Source organism: Photinus pyralis, unplaced genomic scaffold (genome assembly GCF_008802855.1).
Source record: "Photinus pyralis isolate 1611_PpyrPB1 unplaced genomic scaffold, Ppyr1.3 Ppyr1.4_LG5, whole genome shotgun sequence".
In the NCBI taxonomy this organism is placed as follows: Eukaryota; Metazoa; Arthropoda; class Insecta; order Coleoptera; family Lampyridae; genus Photinus; species Photinus pyralis.
Genome location: NW_022170596.1, coordinates 18618249 through 18630325, shown reverse-complemented (window position 1 = coordinate 18630325; position 12077 = coordinate 18618249). Strand labels below are relative to the sequence as shown.

General features: G+C 34.9%; 1 protein-coding gene across 1 annotated transcript; it reads right to left on the bottom strand.

Annotated features, from left to right (window-relative positions):
- Positions 1 to 1213: 1213 nt before the first annotated feature.
- Positions 1214 to 10478, bottom strand: LOC116172050 (motile sperm domain-containing protein 2-like). Its single transcript, XM_031489153.1, has 10 exons — positions 10369 to 10478; positions 10146 to 10257; positions 9953 to 10093; positions 9540 to 9717; positions 9253 to 9416; positions 6356 to 6555; positions 5319 to 5382; positions 5150 to 5271; positions 4906 to 5103; positions 1214 to 2746 (listed from the first exon to the last, which is right to left on the bottom strand). The coding sequence occupies exons 2-10, from the start codon at positions 10228 to 10230 to the stop codon at positions 2420 to 2422; spliced, it is 1479 nt and encodes a 492-aa protein (XP_031345013.1). The 5' UTR covers positions 10231 to 10257; positions 10369 to 10478; the 3' UTR covers positions 1214 to 2419.
- Between the last annotated feature and the right edge of the window lie 1599 nt (positions 10479 to 12077).

The window sequence follows — 12077 nt, the reverse complement described above, 5'->3', positions numbered from 1 at the left end:
ATATCTCCATCCATACCTAAAAATAATAATGTTATTTGCTATAAATAAATGTATTGGAGGTCTGTTTTGGTTTATTGAAAATCTATATTGATTACCTATACCTACACAATACAGAGGGAGATCCCAGTACAACCCAGGACATTACTTACTTTCTGACTAACAGAATTTGTTGAATAAAATAAGAGTTACACCACGCCACTCGTAATTATTTCGTTATAACGTGTATACAACCGTGGTTATAACATTTTTGTACCTACAATGGTTCTAATTTAAAAAAACTATTGAATGGTGTCTAATTTAAAAAAACTATTGAATTGAGGTAGCCAATGTCCATCGACTTGGTTATTACTGGATTTCAACGCTGTGAAAAGTGATGCTAAGTTCACGTGTGTTACTTTATACACAGTACATATACAGTTGCTAAGCTTATTATACAGGGTCCTTATTAAAGATGAAACTGAGGCACTCACGCTCAAACAGTTTGAGCATTGTATGTATATTACAATGGTTTGAGATATAAGACATGAAAATTAGAACGCTTCCACTTGAAATTATTTCACATCTTTTGAGATTAAAAAAAAAACTCCCTACGGGAGGTAGAGTAGTTTCTAAGAAAAGTAATTTCCACATATTAAAATAAAATTATATGAATGTTACTTCAGGGACAAGACCAAGTAATCAACATCAATAAACATAAATTAAGCAAGCATTACACCAAAAACAATTACAAACAATAGCATAACGGTATCACATATGTCATTCAAAGATTCAAACACAAAAAAATATAAAATTTGGCATACAAAACATAAATACGATATAAAGAAATGCAAAAATTATACCTGCATTAATTAACACAAAATAACAACAAACATTTATGGAGCGACGCGTTCACGATCGCCATTCAAGACAAGATACCAAACGTAACCCCCGTTCGTGCTTTTTAGATGGCGCAGGCAGCTTTTTCCCACCTAGAAATTGCATGGTTGCCAACTCTCAAAATGTATGTATCGTCTAAGTTGTATATACAGGGTGGAACCTCTCAAAACATGGCTCCATTTCCATTTCTATAGCTACAAGAAAGTTTCAGCAAGCCAAAATGGAATCTGTTAATATTTGAAGTGCACAAAAAAAGATGGGATACAATTTAGTGATTTATTGTTACGGATTCATTAATTATTGGGTTATTAATATAGGTCAAATATATACTCAAAAGAAAAGTTTAGTGTAGGCACTTTAATAATAAATATTATTGGTAACATTATAAGTAGGAATAACAGCAACTTAAACAGTATTTCTACGACTTTTCAAATAAAAATCTAGCATAATTCCAGGTACAGCAAATTTTGAATTAAAAAAATTATAACAACGATATACGAACACTAATACACATATGTTTATGTTCTACAACACCTATACGTAAATAACATATTATCTTGGCAATTAGTAACTCGATGCATTTTTTTAAACTACTACACTACACATTTGCTGTATTGGGCGCTAACAAAAGTGATTGTCGTTTCTAAATTACTGAACAAATTTAACACGCTTTGTTTTTAGTAACGTGTAAAGCATACTCGAACTAAAATAGAATCTATCTTACATATTACTAAATACATTGTTATAAAAATATAAAAAATACAAGTTATGAACAAAATATGCATTTAGTTTAGTATCAGTAGCTATTAATTATTTAATTCCTCTTTTACAATGTGGACCTTAATAATCAATGTGCATAAGGTATGGAGATGATAAATTGCCTAAAATGAACATGGAATAAGATGCAAACAAACTGGTCCACAGATTACTTAGTGCCTTTACACCGGTAGCCATACACAGCGAAAAAAATATGTAGAGTATTGTCAATCAGACTTAATTCGCTTTAGAATACGATTAGTGAAAATAAAAACAAAAATTTAACAAAACATTTTTTAATAAGATATGAGTAAAGCGACTACCATTTCCAATCAGTTTGTTAGATGATCAAGTGATGGTCCCACGCATTCTATCAAACTGCTACAAATCAGCAGTCGCTACACAAGAAAGGTCACAGCATGCACATAGACTACAGAAAATAACAACAAAAAATAATAAACTTTCAAAACATAAAAATACTTCCGGAATGTAATACAAACAAATCTGCCAAAGAAAATTAGTTATGCTCCCCTTGTATGGCCGAACAGAATGATATGACGGACTAAACACGTGATACCCAAGGAATTATGCAGACTAGACTAGGTCAGTCTTTAGTGTGATTGTATTCCTTAGGTTATCCGCCGAAAATGATTTCGTTACCTAAATGGCAAATAGATATGTACCGCAAAGTGGGTACTTAAACCAAACTGGCAGTACCCCCAATCTACAAGAACAAGCACCAAACCCAGTAATCACTGTTTTTTTTTTTATTAAACAAACACGATGTTTACAAATCGACATCCTCGTCCCTTCTGTCCTTGTAACAGAATCCTGGTCGATCGTACACCGCATTCTTGAATACATATAGCGTAAGGAGTCCTAAGCAAACGACAAGAAACATCATAATCCACTGCAGCTGTTGCGTGCGTTTGACTACAATGTGCAGTTCCGACTGGCAATTGCTCAGCTGCAGTAATTTGTTCGAAATTTGTGTTAACTGAGGCTTGTCGCCGTCGAGCTGCGTATGGGATGGTAAGGCGCTGCCGTTCTTGACGAGCTGGTCTCCTTGCGAGCAGCGCAATCGATGCTCAGATATGCTCTTGTTTGAGGTATTCTGTGCAAAAAATCCATGGTAATTAAGTCATACACAAAAAGGACCAAGGTGTTAGGTTAAGATGGAACACAGTCTTCCTCTCATGCTATCTTGTCAGTATAACAAGAGAATTAAGAGGCACCACTCGTAGTCCTGGCCGATTCTAGCGCACTTTGACCTTGAGATCCGTGCATGCATCACGTCCGTTCAAAGTCATTCTGTTTCTGTCAAAGAAACAAGAACCAAATCGAGTGCCCTTGTACTTGGCGCATGCGCAGATCTCAAGATCAAAGTGCGCCCTTACCTACTAAAGAGGAGTGGCATCTAACTTAGACCAAGAGTTGGCAAATAAGGAGCTCAAATAAATAAATCTACTACATACAGGGTGTTGCTGACAAGCTTATATAAGAAGGTAATGTGAATAAATTCATAAAAAGGTGTTCCATGAGAACCTGTTCACCTTTGTCTTTAAATCACCATGACCATGAGCTTTATAGGGTATCTCAGTAAGTGTTAATGCTGCCAGTAAATTATCATAGGTTGTCAAGTGAACTTTTTGGGGCAAACTTAGAACATCCTGTATTTTTTAATGTTAAATTCTCTTTTCAAGATTTTTAGATGATATTAAAGATGATTAAAGTGATTCAAAAAATCCAAAAAAGATTTCAAAAAATGTTTAAACTGTTTTAATCTTGAGTCAACAATAGCACATCTGTTTTAATTATTAAAAAATACACTAAAAAGACAGCATGTTAATTCTCTGTTCAAAAATATCCTCCATAACACTACGGATATTAAAAAAAGATTCAAACGATTAAAAAAAAAACAGATTTTGAATAGTTCAAATAAGGTTCAAGTGATTTGGATGATCCAAATCCAATTTTTTTATTCTTACATCTTTCAATTTTCTGTGTTATATATTTGAGAAGAGAATTGAATATGCTCTTTTTAGATTAACATCTACACAGAACTCCATTTAAAAAATGAGGTTATCTGACTCTGTATGCTTGTTCTGAAAATGGCAGGTTATTCTACAATCGCTGTGAAGGAACATTCATATAAACCATTTTTCTGTATCTTCTTTAACATACAGCTTGTTTAACAAAGTTTCTTTATAATGCGTATTAAATAATTTGCGGTTTTCGGCATAAGTGTACGAAACCAGGTAAAAAAAGCTATCGGAACCAACCTCACTTTTTAAATGGAACGTCTTGCAGGTTAAATTCTCTTTTGGAAAATATGGATAATTAAAAAAGATTCGCGTGATCCAAAAAATTCAACAAAGATTCAAGTGATTCAAAAATCCAAAAAAGGTTCCAAATTACATTTTTAAATATTTTGAATCGTCCAATTTGTTTGTCTTACATATTTGAAAACAGAAATTAAAATGTTATCTTTTTAGATTAATATCTACAGGGTGCTCCATTTAAAAAGTCAAGTTAGGAACGAGATTTTGAAAAACGGTTTTGACTGGCCTCTTTGGATGTTTTTTAACTACTTTTTTATAAAGAAAAAGTCATATCATTCCATTTGATTTTTTTAGGATTTTGGGTCATAGTGTCAAAACTGACCACCTAACGGAGAAGGATTCAACTAATTAACTATATTTTGGGTTGATTCTCATTGCCCAAGGAATGCTCTTTTCAACCATACCAAATTTGTTAAAATCGGCCAAACGGTTAAGAAGTTAAAGCAGGTTATTGCAAAAACAATTGAACGCCCCACGCCATCATTGTTTTTGAAATAACGGAGTATTTGTTTTTACGAAAGTGATAGATAAACTGGTTCTCTTTAAAAATGTAAAAAAAAATTTTTTTGTTTATTATGCGAAATTAAAAGAAAATGCAATTTTAAAATTTAAGATGGCAGTTACGTCCTCTGTTGGTCATTTTTAGAACTTGAAAATATTTTCCAGCGATTCTTCATGACCGATCACCCAATAATTTTTTTTACCCCTAAGTCATATGATGAACGTTTCTCGAGATATAGCCAAGGAACAGTCTTATTGGGTCACCCGGTACAGGGAAGCGAGCAAGCTTTCGAATTTTGATTTTACCATCTTAAGTTTGACCCAAAAAGACGCCCTATATTACTATTTTGATTACAGAGATACCCTATAAAAGTGTTGAATGAGACTCCCGGAAATTTCGATCACTGTACTCAGTGATTACCACACTTACTTTCCAAAGTTCTATTAATTCCTGAGGAGAGAGATCCACACTATCCACAGGCATACTCATTATAAGAAATTTATCCCTCGACAGTCCTCCCAACTGAAATCCATGTAAGAGAGTTACGCTAACTGTTGCCGAACCGCCAGGAGGCAGGCAACCGGCGCTTGGACGAACTCTAAACTTCTCTGGCGAAGTTGTTTTCATCTGCAATTTTTCAATATACGCCCACGCCAATTAATCGCGCACCCACCTTGTACGAGAATATAATTTCCTTATCCGTATTGTGCAGTTCCAAGGTGCTAACAAGCTCGGTACCTTCTTTAACGAAAGTTATTATACTGGCCGGCGTTACTTTTAAAGCGCTTCCGCCGCCTGAAATAATTCATTAGTTCTCGCTAATTCGCATGTTAACCACGTACTCTCCGATTGGTCGGCGTAACTCGTAGAGGTTTCCGTATTCGGAGATCCATCGGCGAAATGTACCTAGAACACAGTAAAGTTTTACTTCGATATCTACATTCACAAGGAATCTATAACCAGTTGAGAATAGCATTTTCTAACGTGATCGTATATATCCATCTTCATAAGTACGGAAATTATGTTGTTTTGGCTACTGACAATTTTACCCTGTCACTATTGTATACAGGGTGTTTTTTTGGGAGCTTTAGTTAAACGTTTCTGGGAAAGTAAAATAGGTAGGTTTTTAAAAATTTGTACTTAGGAGTTACTCTGAAGGCCGAATCGATGTAAAATATTTTCAAAATGGCCGCACTTCCGGAAACACCGGAAGTAGATAGTAAGTTCGTTATTTTAAATGGCGACCCCTATTTTTTATTGCATTCTTGGATTCTACGTGAAATTTCAGTTCTTTTGATACCTGCATGTCAATATCTGCCATTTATGGTTTTAGAGTTATTTTGACTTTAAGAAAAAAAATGGCGGATGCAGATGGTACCTTAGACGATGGTACCTTGATAATTGATTACTTGAAAACGGTTGTAGTCATGGCATGGCATGGTTATCAGTGCGTAGAGAATGAATAGGGATTTCTTTTAGTGTACTTAAAAAAAAGTTAAGTTGCGTACGACCGCCCCTATGGAGATCCAAATTTATGAAACTTCAAACTCCTAAGTACACATTTTCAAAAACCTACCTATTTTACTTTCCCAGAAACGTTTAACTAAAGCTCCCAAAAAACACCCTGTACAGGGTGCATTTTCTTTAGAATCCACAAACTTGTAATAACCGTGAAGGTTTTTACAAGGTAAAAATCATTGAATAGGCACTAAGTAGTTGCTTTTTATGGAAACAATTTCTTCTCTGCAGGTAGAGAAAGTTGTCTTGGTTATAAGTTATCAGAGGCTAATTGGAGACATGCCTCCTATTTTAAAGAAGAAACCATCTACTTTGCCCACTCTGCACATGACATATTAAAAAAACAGTTTGCCAAATTTACCTTTTTATTATTTATAATGGTTGTATTATGCGAAACTTCTCTTTCTTCTGGCTCAAATACGAAAACGTAATTGTCATTACCGCCCCAGCATTTTAAGGACTGATCAGGATCCACGTATGACTTTAGGTCCGGTTTTTTTATCATTTTTATTCGTTCGACCGCCTTTTCGGGAAGCATCGTTTTAATTACCTTAAAAAGAGCTAAAAAGAAAACGGTCAGTATTTTAAAAATTATATAAATTCAAATTAAAATTGCTTGAGATCTTATAGAAAAACCCCATAACATTAATGAGCAAGAAAATATGGTACTCTCATTTTTTAATGAATTTGTGTATACAACATACGTAGATATTCCATACTTTGTACTACACTATCAAGTAGAAGTACTCTCAGTTGAGATTTTTTTTCGCATTTGCATAAATTATTTTTAATTGGCAGATTTGCAAGTGACATAGTTCCATGAATTATGACAATCTCATTAACAGGAACTAGAGGGGGTTGCAAATGAAACACTTTTTTGTTGAGACCTTTCATTAGAGTAGAGCTTAAAAATCCTGTGATCGGATTTGCTCTTACAGTAATCAGTGATAATGGAAAATTTATTGATGTGGGCCTTTTTATGATAAGTATAATCTTTTCTTTCTTTAGACATAGTAATTGCATGAATATGAAATATGGTCATGTGATATTTGTTGAGCACCTAAAACTGGTGGGAATATAAAGTGTAGGGAGCAATGCTTATGCTTAAAACAGTGTGATTTGATGCCCCATCAGTCCCAGAAATCGTATCCAAGTACCTAAGGATTCCAGTATTAAACCAAAATATATAGCAAAATTTAACTCTTGATAATTAGGTAAAAATAAGGACGGGGAGAGAATAGAAGCTCCGAAAAAACCGTTTCTTCTACCAACACCCTTTAATATCCAACCGAGTATCCAACTCAAAAAGGTATGCCTAAGACCTTAACCTGTCTCCCCATTATTATATGACAAGTATAAATTGTGCACAACTCTTGTGCAGATAAAGCGCAATTTTTTTAACCGAAATAGCTTTTGTTTTGACATCACCAATGGATATATTTCTTGCAGACGTCTCAATCGCCCTTTGTGAGTACCCTCTTCCGACAATCCGTTCTTGAGGTATAAGGGAATATACCCGGTCCCGACAAGAGGTCGAGGAGGAGGGCTATGGTTGGTAGAAATTAATTCCTTTCGTTGAGACCTTTCATTAGAGTACCATGAAGGATAAAACTTGTTCCACTCCCCTCCCCCTCCTTCCCGTACTTTGATTAGAGGACCGAAAGAAGGGCAGTAGTTGGTAGAAAACGGTTCCTTTCCATTAATTAGAATACAATGAGAGATAAAATTAATGCCCCCCCCCGCCTCCGACGCTCACTGATCTCGAGTCGCACGGGGAAGTTATAGTTTGTACAGACCAATTTACCAATACCATGAAGGGTAGAACCTGTGTAACTGAGTTTTTGTTTTTACGAAAATGATAGATAAACTGGTTCTCTTTAAAAATGTGAAAAAATTTTTTTAGTTTATTATGCGAAATTTAAAGAAAATGCAATTTTAAAATTTAAGATGGCAGTTACGCCCTCTGTTGGTCATTTTTAGAACTTGAAAATATTTTCCAGCGATTCTCCATGACCGATTTACCCAATAATTTTTTTGACCCCTAAGTCATATGACGAACAATTCTCGAGATATGGCCGGGGAACAGTCTTATTGGATCACCCGGTATAAACTACCGTAAGTCGGACGTACAGTGGTATTTACACCTCGACAGCAACACGCGCGAGTTAATCCACCGGCATTTGATGGAAAATCACGTGGCCTATCTAATTGAGACAGTTTGACACAGCTGCAGTCACAAATCAGTAGACAGTGGGAGAGAAGGCAACGTTTTTGATACAATACTTGCCTTATGTGGAGATGCAAGAGATATTTTACGTACCGTAGCGAGTTTCCCAGACATCGGGGCGCCATCAAGTCGATAAAAGATTAGAGATAAGGATGCAACACATTCTGTTCTTGAAATATGATATGCCTTCGACAATATGCCTGCAAAGAAAATGTTTCGTGGTAATGCTCGTATGCACACCATTCGTAAAAAAAGAACGAAAATATAGAAGACGTGATGAAAAGATTAGTGGAGCAGTAATGGACTGCAATGTTGGGGCTGTGGTAAAAACGGGCGCATTAGAAGAAAACCCGACAGCAATCAGGGAAAACTATCATACATATCAAAATTGTTATTTATGCACCAAGATCGTTGGGAAAAAGACCAAGAGCATCATCTCAATGCCCAAGAAATGAATTTGATTCGTTTTTGTTAACTATAAAATGTAGTTTGTAAGATTAAAATTAATTGTCGTTAAAAGTGATTGTAACACTGAGGATCCTTCGATATTTCGTTGTATCGGTTTATTTATTGTGGTTTTTATGCAAAATTCTTTAAAAGGGTATTTTATCAACTGAAATTAATTTAGCCATATTGTAATGACACAGTACTGACAAATGGTAATCCACATTTTAATTACATACACCTTATAATCTGTGTCCAAGATAAGGATGTCTACTTTCATGAGTACCTCGAAAACCATTGAAGATACGATGATGGTCAAATAAGGGAAAAGTTCCGCGATGAGATATTATCACGCACAGAAAACCAATCTGACAAATTTCCTGGAAAATGGAAAAGTTGTCCGATAGGTTTTCTCGCACGAATAGGGCTTGTGCGCGGGTGCACCATCCTGTTTGAAACCAAACTCTTTCCAACTTTTGTTTTTTGTTCTGTGCCATACTGTGGTTTTCGAGATAAGAGATTCTTATCTTGGACACAATGTATAAGGTTTCAAATGAGGTTCTTCCAATTATGAACCAAATACTCACCATTTAATATCCATGCCATTTCCAAAATAATAATGTAGTTTAGAAAATTTGGATAGTAATTTTTAAATACGTGTATAATATACTTGATTATGTCCATATCGACAGTAGATACACCGCATCCCTCCATATCAAAAAACAGAGAAACCGGTTTTCCTTTATCATACCTAAACAGAACATTAATTATAGCTGAATACGATTTCTAGAGCTAAACTGCATCCAACGAACAGTGTTGGCGGCACTTGCCACATAGTCAAGCGTTGGATGCAGAGCAGACGTACTTTATTTACCTTTCCATTCGTTCGAGCCAATAAATAACGGCCCGTTTAACGTCTTCAAAGTCGTACTGCCCCTTGACGTGCTTCTTTGCTTTGAAAATGAACAACAAACATCCCTCTTTGTCTCGGCCATGGTAAAAAAAGATGCCTTCTTTTAAAAAATCCAAATTTACATTTGACTCATTTATTTCTGAAACAAAATTCAACTGTTTTAGAAATGAAAAAACTTAGTAGCCTTTGCCACTTCTAAATCATCGAAATCTACACTGACAAACAATATCTAATCAAAAAAGATCCTCTAAAAATAATCAATAATTGAAGGCCAAAGGTCAAATTCCTTTAAAAACAGCTATTCATTTTTTCTACACTGCAAAAACTCAAATTACATAATCCAATATTTACACTAAGAAATTAAATAATCATACCATTTGTTTTAAATTCCTTTCGCCATACCACTGCTTCCCATAACATATCGTAGGCTTCCTTTTCACGCGCATCATGATGCAAGAGGAATCTTTGCAACCATTCGTCTCCGGATTTAATGCGCTCCAAATCGTCTGGATGCACTGTAGGATTTGCACTTACTCTAAATGCGAACATGAAAGTAATCCACCTCACCTGAACATTCCCCTCGATTTTCGAGCTCTTTCAAAAAATTCGTTCGCAAGTCTTGAATCTGTTTCGATGTTACCTCCACGGTCATATTGCTAAGTGTAGACACCGGATAGGACTATACAGTGTAAAAGCAAATTAGAATTAGATCCCAGACATTTACATGAACATGATTTTATGTAAATAATTAGATCTGATACGTGAGAAAGGAAACAAAATTCGTTCATACCTTTTTAACTCATTCACCTAATTATTTTAAGGGAAAAACTGTATTAACTTCTATTTCTGATAAAAGGTGATAAAGGGTTAACACTACACTACACCGCACCACAGATCACATAAGTCAACTGGACATTGTAACTACCCCATATAGTTTGATCGAATTGGAGGGGGAAAGTTCAAAAGAATTTTTTTTGCGCAATCGTACAAAATTTAGTGCAGCGAAAACCTTTCTTCATAATAAAGTCTCCTGCTTAGTGGATTCTATGCTTATTCTTAGCGCAATTTCCGACTCATATTGAAAGGAGCTATTATGACAAGTTTCTCCGTCCGTCTGGTCGTCCCAGGGTAGCAACTACTCCTACAGTTTTCAATACACTTAGTTTGTTGCATTCGATAGCCCTGAGCCAAAAAAATCTTGACGATTTTTTATTAATTATGTATTTGGTTGAAATTTTTACCAGAGATGCTTCTAGTAAAGGCATCAAACGTATCGGATATAGTATAGTAAAGCTTGACTCAAACGTTGTATGAACTTTACTTGACCAAACAACAAACTTTATCCAAATTATGAAGAACCTTTGTGTACGCTTAAACAAACAAACTTGCCACGAAACTTAGACTCGCATCTTCTAAGTTGTCAACGAACAGTACCCTGGCCTCGAAATTGACAAAAGGCGCTCTTCTTATACCAAGTTCAGAATTTTCTAAAGTCCCTCTCGTAGTTTCCAAAATTCGAATATTTTCCTCCAATTATCGGACACTAGCAACACGAACAGCCAATCCCGCATCAGTTTCTTGTCCCTCCTTATGTCACCTAGCCAAATTTTTACGCCGAATTCTCTTATCTCAGATAATAATTTTCTAAGAAAAACACGGAGTTTTTGCCCATTAAAAACGCATTCTTATCGCTAATAAATTACATCAACCTTTTAACAAAAGTAAATAAAATGCCCATAAATTAAAAAAAAAACTGTTAATTAAATGATTTCACAAATTGATAGCAAAATAAGCGATACATGTAACAATTCTAGGAATTAATCTTTTACAGGGAAAAACAAACCATACATTGATACAACTATAGAACTAGAAAGGAATAATTGCTTTGTGTTTACACCTAAAGAACCCAACAAATTAATTAAATAATTGAAAGGAAAATTGACATTGTTAGTTACAAACAACAATTAAGTCAGTACATACATCATAAACGAATCGGTAATTTTTACATATTAAAATATAATGATCAAAATTTATATGAATGTAATGTAAGTTCTCAGACAAGACCAAGTAATCAACATATAAACATAAATTAAGCAAACCTTACCCCAAAAACGTAAACAATTACAAACAAAAAGATAACGGTATTAAACATGTCATTCTGCATTGCGGTTAAATCAAGTAAATTTCAAAAACAAAACACAAAAAATCTAAGATGCGGCATACGAAAGACAAATACGATATAAAGAAATGCAAAAATTATACTACCTGCATTAAATAACACAAAATTCAACAACAAATTTTTATGGAGCGCCGGGGTCACGACCGCCATTCAAGACAAGATGCCAAAAGCTTTTTCCCACCTAGAAATTGCTTGGTGCACAACTCTCAAAAATGTATGTATCGTCGTAAGTTCTATATACAGGGTGGAACCTCTCAACGGTATAAACATTTTTTAAGCAATTGTTTCCAGGGGAGTAAACCCTAGTGTCTTTACACCTG

Coding starts and splice junctions, on each gene's coding strand:
- LOC116172050 (XM_031489153.1), bottom strand. CDS start 10,230: ATGACCGTGGAGGTAACATCGAAACAGATTCAAGACTTGCGAACGAAT. Junction 6,556..9,252: donor AATGGCATGGATATTAAATG/GTGAGTATTTGG, acceptor TTTTCTTTTTAG/CTCTTTTTAAGGTAATTAAA. Junction 5,104..5,149: donor AAATTATATTCTCGTACAAG/GTGGGTGCGCGA, acceptor GAAAAATTGCAG/ATGAAAACAACTTCGCCAGA.